Here is a 22,446-nt window from a genome sequence, read left to right as displayed (position 1 = left end):
ACAGACGGGATGTGACGGAATGCCCGTCTTTCGCCCGTATCGTGTGGCCGGAAGTGGGTGCAAATACCTGTCTTTAGACAGGTGTCTGCACCCCCCTCCCCCCTGAAAGGTGTCAAATGTGACACCGGAGGGGGGGAGGGTTCCGATCAGCGGGACTCCACTTTAGGGTGGAGGACCGCTTTAAGCTTTTTCCTGAATGCTAAGTGATTTTCCTCCAACCGAATGCTGGTTGGTAAAGCGTTCCATAGTCTGGGACCTTGGACCGCGAATCTTCTTTCTCCTTTGGACTTGTAATTGGCTTTCGGTATCTGGAGGAGATTTTGGTTGGTGGATCGCAGAACGCGATTGGAGTTGTGAGCTTTTATTTTTTCGCATAGATAATGGAGAGCATTCCCATGGATACATCTATGCGTTAGACAGAGTGCTTTAAAAACAATTCTGTCCTTTACTGGCAACCAATGGAGGGATCTCAGTGAAGGTGAGATTGATTCCCATGGTTTTTTCCCAGTCACTAGTCTGGCGGCCGTATTTTGAACGACTTGCAGACGCGCGATTTGGTACTTGGGGAGTCCGAGGTAAAGGGCGTTTGCATAATCCAGTCTGGAGTTTACAATTGCTCCCACCACGACTGCTATGTCTTCTTTGGGAATGAAAGGAGTAAGTCTGCGTAGTAGGCGCAGCAGATGGTGAGATCCGCTGACTACTGACCCTATTTGTGCATCCCTTGTCATGTAGGAGTCGAAGATGACCCCGAGACTTTTGACTTTGGCGCTAGGGGTGATGATTTTGCCCAGAATGGGCGGGGGGGTCCAAGTTGTTGTAGGTTGATTCATACGCTTGGCGTGAAACAGGAGAAGTTCTGTTTTTGCTCCGTTGAGTTTAAGATAACTCTTTGTCATCCAGTCTTCTATCGAAGAGAGGCATGTCTCTAGATTGAGGTGGTGGTCCTTTTTGTTGCAAATGCGGAAATACAGTTGCGTGTCGTCTGCATATGAGTGATAAAGCAGTTTTTGGCTGCTAATGATTTCAAAAAGAGGACGAAGGTAGATGTTAAACAGCACCGGCGATAGAGGAGATCCTTGAGGGACTCCGTATGATACCGTGCGTTTCTCAGAAGTGAAGGGTCCCAATTTCACTGTTTGTGACCGGTTTTCCAAAAAAGAGGAGAACCAAGATAAATCATCTCCTGCGACTTTGGCTACGTCAGCTAGCCGAGTCAGTAATAGTTTGTGGTCTACAGTGTCGAAGGCAGCGCTTAGGTCCAACAGAACCAGGAGACAAGATTCTCCTTCGTCTGCGGCCTCGAGAGCGTCGTCCCATATTTTGAGCAATGCTGTTTCCGTCCCGTGTCCGGGACGGAAGCCAGATTGAAATGGATCAAGTAGGCTGTGGGTATCTAGATGCTGTTGCAGCTGTTGTACCACTACTTTTTCCATTACCTTGGAGAGAACGTTTAGGCCTGTTATGGGACGGCGATGAAGTGGGTCCTTGGGGTCTAAGGTGGGTTTCTTCAAGATGGGTTGGATTATGCCCTCTTTCAACTGGTGGGGCACTATGCCCTCCTTGAAAGACTGGTTTATAAGCTGCGTGATAGGAGGTGCCAGGATGTCGGCGCATTCCTTCAGCAGTTTGGTAGGAATGATATCATTTGGCGCTGTGCTATTTCGCAAAGTACCAATGATATTTTTTGTGGCATCGATGGAGATGGGTTCTAGAGTGAACTTTCCTGATTGTGGTGAATTTCTGTGGGTGTTGGGTGAATAATTGTGGGGGGTGGGGTTGAGGGGGGTGTTGTTTTGCTGAATGCTTTCACGGATTCCCTCAATTTTATTAATGAAGTAATCCGACAATTCATTGCAGAACTCTTGGGTGTCCGAATTGGAGGCTTCGAGACAGACGGGATTCATGGTCTGAGTGACCATCTTGAAGAGTTCGCGGGGGCGGTTTAGGGCGCTGTTGATAGCCTTGGAAAAATAATTTTTCTTGGCTTTGAAAATTTCTTTGTGGTATTTTCTTGTTGTAGCCTTGTAGATGATGAGGTTTTCTTCTGAAGAGCTTCTTTTCCAGGCGGCTTCCGCCCTTCTGCGCTCTTGCTTCAATAGCGACAGCTGGTTATTAAACCAGCTTGAGGTGTTTTTCCGGAAGCAGGTTTTACGTTTCGGAGCTATCAAGTTGGCTGACTGTGATAGTGCGGTGTTTATGGCATCCAGTGTTTCTGAGGCCGTTTGATGAGGGTGAATCGATTTTATTTTTTCTCTTAATGTTGTTTTGAAGATTTCCGAATGGAGCTTCTTCTGACATCTAGTCCAGTGTGTTGTCACTGGTTTTGATGTTTTTGTTAAGGGGGGGATTTTGGGAATTATGAATTTAATTGCATGGTGATCTGTCCATGGCAACGGTTCATTTTCCAAAATATTTATTTCCAGATCTTGTCTGAAAATAAGATCGAGCGTGTGACCTGAAGTATGTGTGGGCCCACATACTGATTGCTGTAGCCCTAATCCTTCCAGGTGATCGATACAGGCGTCGGCCACGGGATCCTGTGAAGAATTGGCCCAAAGGTTGAAATCCCCGAGCAGCAACAGGTGTTTGCTGTTAAGGGTGTAAGTGGAGATAAACTCCGTCAATGATGATGTAAGCTGCGATTTTGGACCAGGTGGTCTATAGCAGAGTAGAATACGGATGATCTCCTGGGGATTTGTTTGTAGTTGCAGAGTGAGGGTTTCCATGAAAGGAAGGGGGTTTTGAAGGATTGGTTTTGTGATCGCGAGGTTAGACTTGTGGATCACTGCCAGGCCTCCTCCCCTTTGCCCCATTCTGTTTTCGGTTATAATGCGATAATTTTCTGGCACCAGTTCTCCTAAAATGGTGTTACAGTCGGCTGTGAGCCAGCTCTCTGTAATAAAGAGGCAGTCTAAATCGTTTTGTAGAATGAAATCATAGATTTCTAATCTGTGTTTTACTGCCGATCTTGTGTTGATCAAGGCACATAATATGTGCTGGGGCAAATGGCTGAAATTTTTGACAGTCGATCGTCGATCGATTCTCAAAAGTTGTTAAATTTTTAGGGATTTTTTGGTGATGGCTGGTAGTATTGCGGCAGATCGCCTCAGACCCCAAATGGTTTCTGCAGAATATTGCAGATTAACCATGGTCGCCAAACACCGGGGGGGGGGGGTGATGGAGGGAAGATAGCTAAATCCTCTCTCCCAGCTTGGTCCAGAGGAAGGCAAAAAAACCCAAGATGGGAAAAAAATTCCTTCCTGACCCCTTTGAGAGGCGATCGGACGAGCCCTGAATCAAGTGCTATTAGGGTGATGATGGGGGGGGAGTGGGGATGAGAGGTATCCTTGTTGCAGGGTGTACCAAGATGGCCGCCGATCATGAAGCAGGACCCAGGCTGGGGGCTGTCAGCAGGATGGCTTGGTGATGCGGGGGGTTAGAATTGGGGACTGGGAGAAGATGGTGTCCTTCTGGGGTAGGGGAGGGGGTTTCTGGACAGTTTTGGTGGTTTTGGGGGTGATGCCAGGCGTGGGAAACGGCGCGCCGCTAGGCCGCGGGTGAAGCCGCGGTCTTTCCTAGATCGCGGCCCCGCAAATCGCGATAGGCTGGCGCGGATGTCCCGAAAGAGGCTGGATCGTGCGACGGGGAGGATGCACGATGTGAAGGTAAAGAGGGGGTGTAGGAGCAGGGGTGAACCGCCGTGCTTAGGCCGTTGTAGCGGCTTGTCCTGAAAAGGACGGCCGCCAACGGTCTCGGGGGGGGGGGGGCGGATAGCCCTGATCATAGGGGGGATTACCTGTTAGGCTCCCTGGAAGAGGGATGAAGGAGGGAGCCAGGAGGGAGCCAGTGAAAGCCAGTGAAGCTGGATGGAAGCCGGATGGAAGCCGGATGAAAGCCAGAGGAGTCTCCAGGAGGGAGACCGCAGCAACGGGGGAGGAAAACCCTGCCTGTCTGGGACCAGGAGCCGCACGTCCTACTGCTAGGAACGTGTGCCGATTACTACTGGACCAGTTCTAGCCCTGGGGAGGAGTCACTCTCTCAGACTCAATCCTGAGAGGTCAGGAGAACAGGATTGAAACAGGATTGACACCAACAGGAGGAACCTCGGATTGCGGTTAACGAGCGGGTCTGCCGGAGTGTTCCACAAAAGGGGAGTAGTGTAACAGACCTATGCATGCTGCCTGGACATTTATAATCTTCATGCAGGGAGGACTACAAGGAACTGCATGGCTTGTCACAATTGGATGTACCACATTGTATTCTGAGCTCAAAGGGTTAATTGGACAAGGGTCTCTTTCACTGCTGAATGCTAATGTACCCTTTGCATAGCTAATGAACTCTCTTTTGTGTAGGTAACAGCCTCCTGTGAGGTGTATGCTGATGGGGATTATGTGTGAGTGATAATTGTTTTAAAGGTTAATTGAATTCTATTGTCTGATCAAGCTCAGTTTAGGAGCCAAAACGTCTAGCGGCTGATTGGCTCAAGGGAATGTCATTATTTCAAAGTATGTGTATTGAAGCCCCCCCTGGGTGGGGGGGGGAGTGTCATTTGTTTCTGTACAGTTTGTAACCAGATATAAGGAGGAAAAATGTGGCATTAAAAGTCAGTCTGCTTGACCCTTCAAATGTAGCCTTGTCTCATTCATGAAAGGGCGTTCGATGGGATATACCGGCGGTACCTGCATATCGCAGCTTGCCAGGGAAAAGGACGTCTCCAACGGCTGAGACCCTCTCACTAGTCCGGGTAGCCGTTACAGTCATCATACTAACATATAAGATATTAATTATCTGACCGGAGTACTGGACACTATACATGATCACTACATTTATTGGAGGAACAAATTAGATCACTACATTACACTACATCACTACATCCGGGTCACGGCACCAATGTAGTGATTAAATTTGTTCCTCCAATAAATGTGGTGATCATGTATAGTGTCCAGTACTCCGGTCAGATAATTAATATCTTATATGTTAGTATGATGACCATAAATTACGTTGTTTCGCAGTGACACACCAGGCTCTCCAAAGAACGCAAAATTTAATTAACTTCCAATAACATACAAAGTCTAAAGTCCACAGACGATACAAGAATCCAACAGAGTATAATTCAGAATCCCATCTTTTCCTAGACCTGTGCTATATTCATCGTAGGGAGACAAGACAAGACTCCTTGAATGCCAGCTTGAGTGCTTCAAATATTGGACTCACACTGGAAGTGGGGGGGGGGGTCAACCAAATGTTCCCATTGAATGAACATCCCACAAATCTAATTACCATCAATAAACACTTCCTTATGTAAGGAAGTACCAGGAAGATTAACACATCAAAGAGTTCTCTGTATCTTTTGATACGTGTCGTTTGACCACTAACCCCTTTGATGTGTAACCTTGAATGCCTGTATGTAAACCTATACATACTGTGCCTTTCATATACCACAATATTTTACAATACCTACATATCTATATTAATATTACTAAAGTTGGATCCTTAGATGTCGTGGCAGTTGGCGGGTGTTGGTCTTGCGGGTGAAGGAAGAAACCTCAGATAAGGAGAGTTCGGGACCCATTGGTGGTGTGGAGCACGCTGGTGGTTGGATCCTTGGATGTCGCGGCTGTTGGCGGGTGTTGGTCTTGCGGGTGAAGGAAGAAACCTCAGATAAGGAGAATTCGGGACCCATCGGTGGTGTGGAGCACGCTGGTGGTTGGATCCTTGGATGTCGTGGCAGTTGGCGGGTGTTGGTCTTGCGGGTGAAGGAAGAAACCTCAGATAAGGAGAGTTCGGGACACATCGGTGGTGTGGAGCACGCTGGTGGTTGGATCCTTGGATGTAGTGGCAGTTGGCGGGTGTTGGTCTTGCGGGTGAAGGAAGAAACCTCAGATAAGGAGAATTCGGGACCCATCGGTGGTGTGGAGCATGCTGGTGGTATTCCAGATAACGTGGGTTTAGCTGGAATTTGTCCAGTCAGTCAGTCAGTCAGTCAGTCAGTGTCAGAGGTGGAGTAGGGTGCTTCGGACCTTCCGTTACGAGCCTGCTCCCACCCAGACCTGACAGTCAGCTACTAGGCAGACTACCATTACCTGTCCTGCACAGGGAACAGCTACTAGGAACTACTGGGAACCAGGAATCCAGCTCTCTTCTCTCCTCGTGGACTCCTTCATTCGCCGCAGGTAAGACCCTGCCTCTCAGGGCCTACCATCCAGGGGAACCACTGACGGCCGTCCTTCTCAGGGCAGCCGTCACTCAGACCCCTCACTGCGGCTCTCTATTCCCCTCTTGGGCTCGGCATCCCCACTCGCACGGCCACCCACGATTGTGGTGGCCCCTAGACACCCCACCTGGGTGTATTCTCGGCGCTTTTCGGCGTTTTTTACACGCCCGCGCCAGCCTGCTACTTTCCGCGGCCGCCGCGCCTCAGGAAAGTCCGCGGCTTCAGCCGCGGCCTACCGGCGCTCCGTCCGTTTTCTCCCTGCGCCTGCCACCAATAGTGCGGGTCTTTCTGATTATCGCCCCCGCACCCCCAGAGGTCCCCTCCACCCCCCTGCTAAGCAACCAGATTGGGGGAATCATTTTCTTACCAACCTGGTTGCCCCCCCAGCCTGGGTCCTGTATCTTTGCCTGGCGGCCATCTTGGTGCACCCCAGCAACAGTGACACCCAGCATCCCCCCCCCCCTCTTTTTCCCCTCATTAAGTTCAGCAGTCTTTGACCCAGGGCTTGAAGCCGATCGCCTTTAGGGATCAGGAAGGAATTTTTTTCCCTGCCGCAGCACATTGGCCAGCTTGCCCAGGGTTTTTTTGCCTTCCTCTGGACCAAGGACTGCTGAGAGCGAGGATTCTCCGAATCCTCTCTCACCGATCACCCGCACCCCCCGCCCACGGTGACTGGCAACAATGGTTAAATTGCGATACTCTGCGGAAACCATTTGGGGTCTGAGACAATTCGCAACAATATTACCTGCCGTCACCAAAAAAGCCTTAAAATCAGATCAACTTTTGAGAATCGATCGACGATCGATCATCAAAAATTTCAACCATTCAACACAGCTCAAGCACATATCATGTGCGTTGCTTAACACTAGATCAGCAGTTAAACACCGATCAGAAATCCATGATTTCTTACTACAAAACGATCTGGACTGCCTCTTCATTACAGAAAGTTGGCTGTCAGACGATTGCAACACCATTCTTGGAGAACTGGTACCAGCAAATTATCGTATCCTAACGGAAAATAGAATAGGGCAAAGAGGAGGAGGCCTGGCGGTGATTCATAAGTCTCATATTGCAATCACTAAACCGGTCCTTCAAAATCCTCTACCTTTTATGGAAACTCTTACGCTTCAACTTCAAGCTCACTCTCAGGAGACCATTCACATTCTCCTCTGCTATAGGCCCCCTGGGCCCAAATCGCATTTGATTTCAGCATTAACGGAGTTCATATCCACTTACTCCCTTAACAGCAATCATCTTTTGCTGCTCGGGGATTTCAATTTGTGGGCCAACTCCTCACAGGATCCCATCGCGGATGCCTGCATCGACCACCTGGAAGGGTTAGGTCTTCAGCAACTTATATGCGGACCCACGCATGCTTCAGGTCACACTCTCGACCTAATTTTCAGACAAAATCTGAAAATAAACATTCTGGGTATTGAACCTTTGCCATGGACAGACCATCATGCAATTAGCTTCATAATTCCCAGAATTCCACTAGTCATGAAAGTACCCAAGCCGGTGACTATACACTGGGCTAGATCTCAGAGGAAGCTCCACTCGGAACTCTTCAGATCTACCCTGGGAAACCGAATTGGGGCTATTCCTCCTCAGCTAGCAGCCTCAGATACTTTGGATGCCATAAATGCAGCTCTGCTACAGTCAGCCGACTTAGCAGCACCAAAGCGCAAAGTCCGCAGCCGGGCAAAAAAGTCCAGCTGGTTCAATAACCAGCTGTCGCTATTGAAGCAAGAGCGCAGAAGGGCGGAAGCCGCCTGGATAAGAAGTCCTTCAGAAGACCGCCTCAACTTCTACAAAGCAGTAACTACACGATATCACAAGGAAATTTTCAAAGCCAAGAAACTTCACTTTTCCACGGTGATTAACAGCGCAATGAATCGCCCACGTGAACTCTTCAGGATGGTCACCCAGACCATGAATCCGGGATGTCTTGAAGTCCCCACTTCAGACACCCAAGAGTTCTGCAATGAACTATCGGATTTCTTCATCAACAAAATTGAAAAAATTCGGGTAAGTATTCGGCAAAACAATACTCCACTCAGCCCCCTCTTCAATCAAAACACCGACGGAACGCCTCTACAATCAACTAAGTTCACTTTGGAACCCATCTCCATTGATACCACAAAAAAATTCATTGGTGCGCTGCGCAACAGCACAGCACCCAATGACATCATTCCCACCAAGCTACTGAAGGAATGTGCCGACATCCTGGCGCCTCCGATCACACAGCTTATAAATCAGTCATTTAAGGAAGGCATAGTGCCTTCCCTGCTGAAAGAGGGCACAATCCTGCCGATCTTGAAAAAACCTAATTTGGATCCTATGGACCCAACTCACCGCCGTCCCATAACAGGTCTAAATGCTCTGTCCAAGATAATGGAGAAAGTGGTGGTAAATCAGCTGCAACAGCATCTGGATACCCACAACCTACTCGATCCATTTCAATCCGGGTTCCGTCCCGGACACGGGACAGAAACGGCCTTACTGAAAATATGGGATGATGCGCTCGAGGCCGCAGACGAAGGAGAATCGTGTCTCCTGGTTCTGCTGGACCTAAGCGCAGCCTTTGACACAGTAGACCATAAATTGCTACTGAGACGACTAACAGAAGTCGCCGGAGTCTCAGAAGATGCCTTACCATGGTTCTCCTCTTTTCTCGGAAACCGTTCACAAACAGTGAAACTGGGATCTTTCACGTCAGAAAAACGCGCGGTGCCATGTGGGGTCCCCCAAGGATCCCCCCTATCACCGGTGCTGTTTAATATCTATCTTCGTCCTCTCTTTGATATTATCAGTAGCCAAGAACTACTCTATCACTCGTATGCAGACGACACGCAGTTGTACTTTCGCATCTGCCAAAAAAAGGATCATCATCTCAGATTAGAGAAATGTCTCTCTTCAATAGAAAACTGGATGACTAAGAGTTATCTCAAACTCAATAGCGCTAAAACAGAACTCTTTATGTTCAATGCCAGTCGGAAGAGACAACCGACAACTAACTGGACACCTTCGCCCATCCTGGGTCAGACCATCTCCCCTAGCTCCAAAGTCAAAAGTCTAGGAGTCACGTTTGACACCTTCATGACAATGGACGCACAAATAGGGTCAGTAGTCAGCGGGACGCACCATTTGATGCGCCTTCTACGCAGACTTATTCCATTTATTCCCAAAGAAGACATAGCAGTCGTGGTGGGAACAATCGTGAATTCCAGACTGGACTATGCAAATGCCCTTTACCTCGGGCTCCCCAAGTACCAAATCGCTCGTCTTCAAGTCGTACAGAATACGGCCGCTAGACTTGTGACTGGGAAAAAATCTTGGGAATCAATCTCACCTTCGCTGAGATCCCTTCACTGGTTGCCAGTGAAAGACAGAATTGCATTCAAAGCACTCTGCCTGACACATAAGTGCATCCATGGGAAGGCTCCTCGATATCTTTGCGACAAGATCAAAACGCACTATTGCAACCGCATTCTGCGATCCACCGACCAAAATCTGGTCAAGGTTCCTAAAACCAAATACAAGTCCAAAGGAGAAAGAAGGTTTGCTTTCCAGGGCCCCAGGCTTTGGAATGCTTTGCCAACCAGCATTCGGTTGGAGCAAAACCACCTGTCTTTCAGAAGGCAGATCAAAACCCTGCTTTTCTGAAAGGCATGAGACACTAACAACTAGCGCCCAGAAGCGATTCAGTTCGCATGTGCCGCGCTATATAAATTTTTCATTCATTCATTCATTTGGTTATCGGTTCACTGTGGTCAGTCGGTTTGGTTGTCTCCAGTATGTCAGCTGGAGGCCGATTTCAGGTACTGCAGTGCATTGTGATGATTGGATGGCAATTCTGGGGGGTTTCCTGCAAAGACCACTATCTGACTGGCGGGTGGGGGTGTAACAGATGTTTTATACAGTTGTGTTTCATTGGATGTGAGTTATTGATAAAGGGGCCGCTACGGATAATATTCTACTCCAGAATGGTGTGGTCTCCATTAATGGAGAAATGGAAAGGGGAGGAGTTGGGTTGGCCGGGTAAAGCAGGTGGGTGTTCAGATCATCTGTTATACAATAGTCATGTGCCGGGACCACACTGGTCTGGAAGAGAATTGACAAAGCATTTCAGAGGTTCTAACCCCTTATCTCTCTGCCATAAGCTAAAAAACAAGAGAATTGCATTTGGGTTCAAAACGTGATCTATTAGGTAGATTCAAAGAGATTGGACTAACTTTAGGACGGCCTAGCCTAGCCTGTTTAGGCTACACCGCCGTAAATTAGCTAGGCTAGTAGTGATTTTCAAGCTACTTACCTGCTAATCTACGGCGGCGTAGCCTCAAACGAGCGGGCGTAAGGGCGCCTAATTCAAATGACTGGGAGGGGGCGTGTATCATGGTAATGAGGCTTGACCTCACGTTTTTGACATTTTTTTACACTGCGCATGCGCCGGCCGACTACATTTCCCAGTGCGCATTGCGGCTAAGTACGCCGTACTGGCCTATTGATTTCGATGTGGACGTAAACGACGTAAATCCCGATTCGCGGACGACTTACGCAAACAACGTAAAAATTTCGAATGTCGGGGCGGGAACGGCGGCCATACTTAACATTACTAGTCCACTAGAGCATAGCTCTAACTTTAGGCGGCCTATCTCTTACGGAAACTACGTAATTCGACTGCAGGGGCCTCGCAATGGAAGCGGCACCTAGCGGTCAGCCAAAATATTGCAATCTAAGATAGGACGGCGCAAGCCCTGTTAGAGAATACACTTAGGCCTAGTACACACGAGAGTATTTATCCGCGGATACGGTCCAGCGGACCGTTTCCGCGGATAAATCCTCTCGAGGATTTCAGCGGATTTGGATCCGGTGGAGTGTACTCACCATAGGATCGAAATCCACGCCGAAATCCCCTCACGATGACGTGTCGCGCCGTCGCCGCGATGATCGCGACGCTGTCATATAAGGAATTCCATGCATGCGTCGAATCATTACGACGCATGCGGGGGATCCCTTCGGACGGATTGATCCGGTGAGTCTGTACAGACCAGCGGATCAATCCGTTGGGATCGATTCAAGCGGATAGATTTGTAGACATGTCTACAAATTTTTATCTGCTGGAATCGTGAAATTCCCGCGGATAAATATCTGCAGGAATGTACACACCATAGAATCTATCCGCTGAAACCGATCCGCTGAGATTTTTCAGCGGATGGATTCTATGGTGTGTACGGGGCCTTAAACTTAGGTCGGTGCAGATTCAGAGTTAGGTCGGCTTATCTGTAGAGGCCTAACTCTTTGTGAATCTACCTATAGGAGCGGATGTGTTTTTATCATTCCTCCAGGTCCCGAGTTGTAAAGTCTTCCACAACTTGCAGAACCCGACTCTTTCTTCTAAATCTTCAAGCACCAAATTGTTTATAAAGTCTTCCAAGATCTGACCTGTTCTTCATTGGGAGTTGCAGCCTTTTTACTGTTTATTAAAAGCCGTCAGCTACAAAAAGTGTATCCACGGTCCAGCGACGCGACTGCCGGAGCTACGCTCCTTTCCCCTCCCCCCCTGTCCGGCCGGCGTCTTCAGTGTGGTCACCTGGCCATGACAGCATTCGGCTTCACGGCCGGGCACTCAAGGCGCATGCGCGAGCGGCGCTGCGCACTGTGATTGGTCAGGGAGGGGCCGCTGTAGGCGATATGACGTATCGCCTAGGCGGTCCCTGGGTGAAAGGAAGTCCCACTCCTCCTGAAGCCCCCACTCCCCCCCCAAAAAAATTACATGCCAAATGTGGCATGTAAGGGGCAAGGAGTGGATTAAGCGGAAGTTCCACTTTTGGGTGGAACTCCGCTTTAAAGGTCTTCCAGGACCTGACTCCTTCTTTTATATTCCCAACTTATTCAGGACCTGACACCTTCTTAAGGGTCTTCCAGGACCTGATTCCATGGAATACCTTTTCTTTTAGGACCTGACTAATTCTTATAAGTGTAGCGGGCAGCTATTCTCTTTGCTGGCCCTGCTTTAAATTTAGATGATTAGTTACCTCTGACCTACTTTGTTTTCAGATTTGGATCTCTGTTCCAGCCGTGGCTGTGCTGCAGGTGACCACTATCAGTTCCATCTCGGCTGCTGGGCTAGTGAGAGAGGCCTATCCAGGGGGAGCAATGCCCGCTCTGGCTAGAGTGGCGACGAAAGCTGAGTTGCTGGAAGCAGGAGTGTTTCCGGACAGAAGTTGTGCACCTGAACCTGTTACCCTTCCACCTCTTCCACCACTACTTTTATTCTTTTACCAAGTTCAGCAAATAAATCAAAGAAAAAAGTCTAATGCCGTGGACACACGATCATTTTTCGGCATTAAAAAAAACGAAGTTTTCCCAACTTCATCATTAAAACGGTGTTGCCTACACACCATCGTTTTAAAAAAATGCTGTAGCAAAGCGCGGTGACGTACAACACGTACGACGGCACTATAAAGGGGAGGTTCCATGCGGATGGCGCCACCCTTGGGGCTGCTTTAGCTGATTCCGTGTTAGTAAAAGACGATTTGCGCTTTTCTGTCTGTTACAGCGTGATGAATGTGCGATCTCCATTATGAACGCTAGTTTTACCAGAACGAGCGCTCCCGTCTCATAACTTGCTTCTGAGCATGCACTGGTTTTTAACATCGTTTTAGCCCACACACGACCATTTTTTACAACCCGAAAAACGACATAGTTTAAAACGCAGCATGTTCGAAAAAAAATTGTCGTTTTTCAGAACCCGAAAAATCATGTGAAGCCCACACACCATCGTTTTTTTCATGCCGAAAAATTATCGTGTGTACGCGGCATTAGGTGTGGACATTGAACTTTTTTTCTCAACTCTCATCTGATACCCTAGACGGCGAGGAAATAGAGGTAACATGCCGCCTAAAAATGATCCAGCAGCTCCTCCGGGGGTAGTGTTACACGTGGGGGCTCGTCTGGGGGTAGTGCTACACGTGGGGGCTCGTCCGGGGGTAGTGCTACATGTGGGAGCTCGTCCGGGGGTAGTGCTATATGTGGGGGCTCCCCCGGGGGGTAGTGCTACATGTGGGGGCTCGTCCGGGGGTAGTGCTACATGTGGGGGCTCGTCCGGGGGTAGTGCTACACGTGGGGGCTCGTCCGGGGGTAATGCTACACGTGGGGGCTCCTCCGGGGGTAGTGCTACACGTGGGGGCTCCTCCGGGGGTAGTGCTACACGTGGGGGCTCGTCGGGGGGTAGTGCTACACGTAGGGGCTTGTCCGGGGGTAGTGCTACACGTGGGGGCTCGTCCGGGGGTAGTGCTACACGTGGGGGCTCGTCCAGGGGTAGTGCTACACATGGGGGCTCGTCCGGGGGTAGTGCTACACGTGGGAGCTCATCTGGGGGTAGTGCTACACGTGGGGGCTCATCCGGGGGTAGTGCTACACTCGTAATAATCATGATTGTTAAAGTGGAACTCTAGAAGAAAACCTTTCTTCTATATATAACCTCTGTTGGGTTTCACTTACTGTCTGTGTCCCCGATAAATGGATTCCTCCTTTCTCTATGTCCCGTGTCACAGTTGTCACCAGAACAGGCAATGAGAAGCCATCTTCCAATGAGGACCCTGTGCTGGTGACACCGGTAAAGAGGGACTTTCCTCTCACATCAGGGACATTTCCAATCACTTCTCATCACTTGGGGACACAAATAATAGGAAAAACCCGATGGAGCCACAACTCTTCTACACTCCATCCTACAATCCGCGTTGTTGGGTTATCAGCCTCCTTCTGTGGTTTTATGGTAATGAAATGTAAAGTGAATAAATGTTCCCAGAAAAACCAAAGCTGCAGTAAGAAGACCTGAAAAGAGGGGAAGAGCCAGGCGGGGTGTTGAGTCGCTCTTCATGCACCGTACCTTGTACTGGTCTCTTCGCACTCCCAGGCCGGTTTGGAAGAGGACAGACGCCAGGAAGAGAGCGGGTTGGTACCCCAGGCAGCCGGCTTGTAGGAGAAGCGGCATAGACTTCCGGATCAGCGACAGACCATCGGGAGCCAAGACTCTTCTCAGGTACATCCTGTGCAGCGCTCGTCCAAAGAGCTCACCCCGGAACTTCCTGTCACCTGAATAAAAGACGAAACTCGATAATAAGTTGTGCAAAGAGCCATCCAATCTGTGCAGTTTCACTACCAAGTTCTGATTGGTTGTTGGATAAATTAGACTGTATATGGCAAAGCTCCACAAAAAAATCCTTCTCTAGGAGCCGACACTACAAGATGCCCACCAGGATACTCTATTGGCCCTTGTGCCCCCCCTGATATCATTTCATGTTACTGGAGATTTACTTTTCTCAACTTCATGGCTAAGCTCCACTATTTACTATCCCCATCCAACCATGTACCCTTAGGGCCCATTCACGCCATCCAACCATGTACCCTTAGGGCCCATTCACGCCATCCAACCATGTACCCTTAGGGCCCATTCACGCCATCCAACCATGTACCCTTAGGGCCCATTCACGCCATCCAACCATGTACCCTTAGGGCCCATTCACGCCATCCAACCATGTACCCTTAGGGCCCATTCACGCCATCCAACCATGTACCCTTAGGGCCCATTAACGCCATCCAACCATGTACCCTTAGGGCCCATTCACGCCATCCAACCATGTACTCTTAGGACCCATTCACGCCATCCAACCATGTACCCTTAGGGCCCATTCACGCCATCCAACCGTGTACCCTTAGGGCCCATTCACGCCATCCAACCATGTACCCTTAGGGCCCATTCACGCCATCCAACCATGTACCCTTAGGGCCCATTAATGCCATCCAACCATGTACCCTTAGGGCCCATTCAGGCCATCCAAACATGTACCCTTAGGGCCCGTTCGCCCCATCCAATGATATACCCTTCAGCCCATTCACCCCATCCAACCATGTACCCTTAGGGCGCATTCACTCCATCCAACCATGTACCCTTAAAGGGGTTGTAAACACAGGTGTTGTGTCACCTTAATGCATCCTATGCATTAAGGTGAGAAAACATCTGACAATTACCGGCCCCCCTCAGCCCTCGAAAGCCCTGTGTCGAGAATGAGCTGGATTTTTGCCAGGGATCTCGGCTCTTCATTGGATAGATTGATAGCAGCGCAGCCATTGGCTCCCACTGCTGTCAATAAAATCCAATGATGCGGACGCTGGGGGCGGCATTCAGCGGCTATGGATGCCGAATGCTGGACACAGGAGCGCACCCGCAAGGTAACCCCCTTGGTAAAAAGCTTCCCAGGGGGGGTTATCTTCTGCGGGGAGGAGCCGCTGGGGGACCCCAGAAGACGATGTTCGGGGCCACTCTGTGCAAAGCGAGCTGCACATTGGAGGTAAGTATAATCCAACCATGTACCCTTAGGGCCGGTTCACCCCATCCAATGATGTACCCATAGGATCCATTCACCCCATCCAATGATGTACCCTTAGGGCCCTTCCACGCCATCCAACCATGTACCCTTAGGGCCTGTTCACCCCATCCAATGATGCACCCTTAGGACCCATTCACCCCATCCAATGATGTACCCTTAGGGCCCGTTTACCCCATTCAATGATGTACCCTTAGGGCCCTTCCACGCCATCCAACCATGTACCCTTAGGGCCTGTTCACCCCAACCAATGATCTACCCTTAGGACCTGGTCACCCCATTCAATGATGTACCCTTAGAGCCCGTTCACCCCAACCAATGATGTACCCTTAGAGCCCATTCACCCCATCCAATGATGTACCCTTAGGACCCGATTACCCCATCCAATTATGTACCCTTAGGGCCCATCCACCCCATCCAATGATGTACCCTTAGGACCCGTTCACCCCATCCAACCATGTACCCTTAGGGCCTGTTCACGTCATCCAACCATGTACCCTTAGGGCCTGTTCACCCCATCCAATGATGTACCCTTAGGACCTGTTCACCTCATCCAATAATGTACCCTTAGGACCTGTTCACCCTATCCAATGATGTACCCTTAGGACCTGTTCACCTCATCCAATAATGTACCCTTAGGGCCCGTTCAGCCCATCCAATGATATACCTGTAACGGACCTATGAACTATTCTGCCTACAGAGGACTGCATGACTGGTTACTGAGCTCAAAGGGTTAATTGAAGAGGGACTTTTTCACTGCTAAATGCTAATTGACGCTCTGTTGTGTATTACCAGTTAACAGCCTCTTGCCAGGTGTATGCTAACGTGATGATCTGTGAGTGTGTATTGTTCTAAAGGTTAATTGAATTCTATTGAGAAAGGAATGTGCCCGGCCAGGTCATGTTAAGTAGATCTCGGTGCCGGAACGTCTAGAGACTGATTGATTCAAGGAGATCATTGTGTTTGAGTTCTGGTAATGAAGAAATGTTTATAATTAGCTCAAAGAAGGTGATTGAAGCTTCCCCACGGTGTGATGTGTGGGTGGGGACAGTTTGATTGTTCATGTGCCTTGAATACTGTATAAAATATCAGAGTGAACCATTAAAAATCAGTCCTGCTTGACTCTGCAAATGTAGCCCGTCTCGTTTCTTGGAAGGGCATTCGATGGGATATACCGGCGGTACCTGCATATTAGATATGTGCATTCCCGTTCGTACGAATGTTATTTTCGTACGAAAATGTTCATTTTCGTACCCGCAGAATAATGTGTACATACAAAAAAATTTAAGCACCAAAATACGAAAACAACGGGATTACGAATGAGTCGCATAACGCATAACGATAACCGCAAATACGAACGAACGATCCGACGAAAATACGACAAAACGAAAACGGCAAAAAGAACGAATATGACATCTATAACAAAAGACTTGCTTTCTGTATTTTGTTTGAATCCTTGTTCTGTTCGTATTTTGATTTTCAGTCGTATGTTCATATGACATCTAACAAAAGATTTTCATTCTGTATTTTGTTTGATTCCTTTTTCTGTTTGTATGTTCATATGACATCTTATAACAAAAGATTTGTATTCTGTATTCTGAATTCCTTTTTTCTGTTCGTAATTTGGTTTCAAAATACAGAATGCAAATCTTTTGTTATAAGATGTCATTTTCTTTTTTGTGAATGGGCAGTGAGTGTAGTTAGTTAGTGAAGCAGCTTCTCTTTTGTGCTGAGTAGTACAGGAAAGCCAAATAAACTTTTCTGTGGATTTTCGTCTGAAGGGAGATCAGTTGGCCAGACTTTTAAACCTGGAACCCAAAAATGGTTTTCTGATGGAGTTTAAAAACGAACGAACGTTCGGTAAAACGATCGTTTTTATGTTTGTTGTTAAAAAAGTCTGACCAAGTGTATGGGGCTTAACAATAGTTAATATGGATGAGCCGCGTGTTGAAAGTGCCGCGAATCCCGCGATATATTTACGAAAGTACAAAATGATGAAAATTATTGTCTAACAAGTAACGAACATGAATTAAACAGAATAACGAACCATCCCGCATGTACGAAAATAAAACGGTAACCAAAATACGAAACGATTGGAATACGAAAAAATCGCGTCGTACGAAAAACGAACGGGAACGAACAGGAAAACGGGCGTCTTACAAAAAACGAACGGGAACGAACCTACAGAACGATACGAAACAGAACAAAAAAAAACGAAAAAAAATTCTGTGCACATGTCTACTGCATATCGCAGCTTGCCAGGGAAAGGGACTTCTCCAACGGCTGAGACCCTCTCACTAGCCCGGGTAGCCGTTACAATACCCTTCAGCCCATTCCCCCCATCCAACCATGTACCCTTAGGACCTGTTCACCCCATCCAATGATGTACCCTTAGGACCTGTTCACCCCATCCAATGATGTACCCTTAAGACCCATTCACCCCATCCAATGATGTACCCTTAGGACCCATTTACCTCATCCAACGATGTACCCTTAGGGCCTGTTCATCCCATCCAATGATGTACCCTTAGGACCTGTTCACGCCATCCAATGATGTATCCTTAGGACCTGTTCACCCCATCCAATGATGTACCCTTAGGACCCATTCACCCCATCCAATGATGTACCCTTAGGACCCGTTTACCCCATCCAATGATGTACCCTTAGGACCCATTCACCCCATCCAATGATGTACCCTTAGGACCCGTTTACCTCATCCAACGATGTACCCTTAGGGCCTGTTCATCCCATCCAATGATGTACCCTTAGGGCCCGTTCACCCCATCCAATGATGTATCTTTAGGGCCCGTTCACCCCATCCAACCATGTACCCTTAGGATACGTTCACCCCATCCAATGATGTACCTTTAGGGCCCGTTCACCCCATCCAATGATGTACCTTTAGGGCCCGTTCACCACATCAAATGATGTACCCTCAGGGTCTGTTCACCCCATCCAATGATGTACCTTTAGGGCCCGTTCACCACATCAAATGATGTACCCTCAGGGTCTGTTCACCCCATCCAATGATGTACCCTAAGGACCTGTTCACCCCATCCAATGATGTACCCTTAGGGCCCATTCACCCCATCCAATGATATACCCTTAGGACCCGTTCACCCCATCCAATGATATACCCTTAGGACCCGTTCACCCCATCCAATGATGTACCCCTAGGAACCGTTCACCCTATCGTGCTGCAGTAACCAGTGTGTTGGCGCAATGCATGGTAACCTGTGCACCACATTATGCCTTTGCGATTGGCTAATGCAGAGTGACGGTGTAAATGGGAACTTACTTCTCTCTTATTTCCTGTCAGAGGTTTACAACCTCTATAAGCTACTGAGGTCTGTAAACAATGGGAATTTTAGGAAAAGCTGTAAGAAAACGGCAAAAGGCGGCATTGAAAATACAAATTCATCCAGAATGAAAATACAAAATTCATCCAGAATATTTCCTATTATCCCAAGGAATATCGAGTGCCGACCATATTAAATCCTCTAAAATATTCCACATGGCCTATGACAGAAGTGTAATATTGTAGTCACACGTCGGGAAGGCGCACTTACCTCCCTGAGTGGCTCTTTTCCTCAGCAGTTTTGTGATAAGTGCCCTGTGGAGGGGAGGGGGTCCTTCCCTCTCTGTACATTGTGGAAAGGTATTTTCCGGCAGGAAACGAGTCAAAAGATCACTATAGGGGTCTCCGCATTCTCCTGGAACCATGTGACCGAGAAACAGACAAAGAAACCAATCAGAAGTAAGAAAAAACAAAGTAACAGTTTGGGGAAGTGGTGGACCTGACATCAGACATATTATTCACATTGAATGCTCTGAATTCCAGGAAGTCATTACTGCTCAGAACGATCACAGTGTGTGTGACGGGGGTCACTTTGGGTGGGGGGTTTGTGGGACTCAGCTTACCTTGGAGAGCTCTGGAGGCTCCTTGTCCAGCTTCCCCGACCCTCTTATGTGTCGATCCCCCTGTGTCTCTAATAGGAGTCCAGGGTGACTGAGAACCCCAGTCTGATCGGTGCTAGTCAGACCCAATGCTGTATACATTGTATATATTGGCCCAGATTCTTAAAGGGCTTACGACGGCGCAACGCCATGTACGCCGTCATAAGTTCTAATCTGGGCCGTCGTATCTATGCGACTGATTCTTAGAATCAGTTACGCATAGATACCCATTAGATCCGACAGGCATAAGGCTCTTACGCTGTCGGATCTTAAATGCAATTTTTTTTTTGTCTGCTAGGTGTCGCCTCCGTCGTTTTCCCCGTTGAGTATGCAAATTAGCTAGATACGCGAATTCCCGAACGTACGCGCGGCCGACGCAGTGAAGTTACGACGTTTAAGTTAGGTTTTTCCGATGTAAAGTTGCCCCTGCTATATGAGGGGCAACCAATGTTAAGTATGGCCGTCGTTCCCGCGTCGAAATTTATAAATTTACGTAGTTTGCGTAAGTCGTCAATTTACGTTGTAACCAATGACGTCCTTGCGACGTCATTTGGAGCAATGCACCCTGGGATATTTTTCGGACGGCGCATGCGCAGTACGTTCGGCGCGGGAACACGCTTAATTTAAATGTTACACACCCCTACCCGCCTAATTTGAATTAGGCGGGCTTGCGCCGGGTGATTTATGCTACGCCGCCGCAACTTTACATGCAAGTGCTTTGTGAATAAAGCACTTGTCTGTAAAACTTGCGGCGGCGTAACGTAAATGAGATACGTTACGCTCGCCGACATTTACGCCATTCTACGAGAATCTGGCCATTGTGTGTTGACTGTTGTGTACTATTTGCTGTGATGGTTTGGGGTGTGACTGTATTCTATTGTCTATTGTGGTGTCTGCCTCAACTATTATGGGATGTGTAAGTGTCTTGCTGTGAGGAAAGGGGGGGGGATTCCTCCAGCAGACCCCCTGCTAAGACTGTTTACTGATGAGAAGTATGAACACACCTGACCTGCATCACCTATGTCATTGGACAGTTTAACCCGCCCTGTTTCCCAAGGGTGGGGGGAGTGTTTTGAAGTGAGATATCTGTTAACATGTGCTTGAATAAACATTCATTCCTTTTTGACCTTCAACACAGAGCCTCGTCTCGTATTTGGGGGAGAATTATTTGTATGGGGGTCTTATTCACCTGGTTGGAGTGTCTGGTTGCTGCCTTGTGTTCGGGAATGGAATATCCTAAACGACTTTAACCCTTTTATACTCGGGGTGTCGTTATATTGGTGGCAAGCAGCGGGATGATTCCCACAGCCAGAAAGACAGCTACAAGAGGACACAGGACAATGGAGGCACAGTATGAATGGCTAAAGCTCTCTACCCTCAAGGACTCTCAAGGAGAACCGGGGCCGACTGGCCAATAACCGTAAGAAGAGGGACATTATCGCAGAACTAGTCTAAATGGATGGAGCCGAAAGACCCAACATAACCGAAAGGCCCAGTGTAACAGACAGGACACCCGAAGTGGGAAGTTTTGATCGGGCTGTTAACATAAGACTGGCACATTATTGTCCTAACCCTCCACCGGAGATCATAGACCTGGTTATAGCGGCTGTGAATGCAAAATGGCTACAGCAAAGAGGTGCAGCAGCAGCAGAAGTCACCAACTGAAAGGAGAGGTACAGATACCAGCCGCCATGGAAGAGGAATTCGGAAGGAGGTTAGAGATGCGGATACAGCACAGAGGACCAGTATCAGAGGAGGCCCCGCTGGGATGGTCGGATTCGATTCAGGACCAGGGTAAGGTCCTCCCCTCCATCCATGTAAGGTACTGGTCGCAGTATGACGTACGAATGCTGTTATTGGGGGAACAACCGAAGCAGGAGTGGACAGAGTTAAGCAGGCTGATCCGGGCAGAGATGCGGTTGGACAACAGCTACAGAGTCCTCCGGTGGTATGTAGCCCAAGAGTGCCCGTGGTCAGTGGATGACAGCCCCATGGAAGGCTTTGACTATGATGGCCTGGGATTGTTGTATTGGAGGCTGTCCAGGGACCCTGACTTTGGGAGTGATCGGGAGTGGCGTTTGGAGGACATAATGGAACACAGAGAGGAAAAATTTAATGTCTCGGAAGGGCACTGGTTACAGGAAGATTTGGAGTTTCTGGCCGTCCAGGAATGGGAGCTGGAGATCACCTACAGACAGCTGCTAGACTCTGCTTAGCAGCAGCAGGGTGGGGCTCCCTTTGCCTGGGACTATGAGGAAATACCAGTTGACAACTCTGAAATCCTGGCTGAAGAATCAGCAGTGGAATCTCCGTCCCCAAACCTGAAGTGCGGACAACAGGGCAGAGCCCTGCTAACCTCTGCCCAGCATCTACAGTGGCTTCGGCCTTCTTAAGAGAAGAGGTAGTCGGCCTTTCTCCCACAACACTGACAGGGACATGGGATTTACTGCCAACAGCATCTATGGAGTTACAACAAACTTCTCCAGCTGAAGCGCTGGCAACCGAACAAAAGGTCCAAGACCTCTGTCCCACACTTTTAGCAATTCTAGAGACTGGGGATTTAATAGACGTTTCTGTAGAGGAGGAACCACCTAGCAAACCCCAGGCAGAAGTGCTGGCAACAGGGCAGAGTGATACCAACCTGTGTCCAGCACCGGCAACAACTTCAGAGTTCCAGGGAGCCGGGGCAGTCGACCTCCCTCAACAATAGTTACCTGGAGTGGATGATGTGGGGTCCTCAGCTGAAGTGCTAACAGGGCAGAATTCTACTTGCCCCTACACACAACTGCAGCTTGAGCTGATATCGGGGGATGGGACTGCGGTCTCCATTCACAGCCACCTAGCAGAAGAGCTGGCAATGGAGCAGAGTTCTGCTGGCCT

At 48.7% G+C, this 22,446-nt stretch overlaps 1 protein-coding gene across 1 annotated transcript in view; it reads right to left on the bottom strand.

Annotated features, from left to right (window-relative positions):
- The window catches only part of LOC120921555 (protein sel-1 homolog 3-like), a 264,107-nt gene that overhangs the window by 139,956 nt on the left and 101,705 nt on the right, over positions 1-22,446 (bottom strand). The window contains exons 9-10 of the mRNA XM_040334055.1: positions 19,179-19,322; positions 14,112-14,317 (exon numbers count right to left, since the gene is read on the bottom strand). Coding sequence (XP_040189989.1) covers positions 14,112-14,317; positions 19,179-19,322 — 350 coding nt within the window. The remainder of the gene's footprint in view (positions 1-14,111; positions 14,318-19,178; positions 19,323-22,446) is intronic.

This window comes from Rana temporaria, assembly GCF_905171775.1.
Source record: "Rana temporaria chromosome 2 unlocalized genomic scaffold, aRanTem1.1 chr2d, whole genome shotgun sequence".
Taxonomy (NCBI): domain Eukaryota; kingdom Metazoa; phylum Chordata; class Amphibia; order Anura; family Ranidae; genus Rana; species Rana temporaria.
The sequence above is the reverse complement of the archived record's forward strand: the minus strand, read 5'-3'. Positions and strand labels throughout refer to the sequence as shown.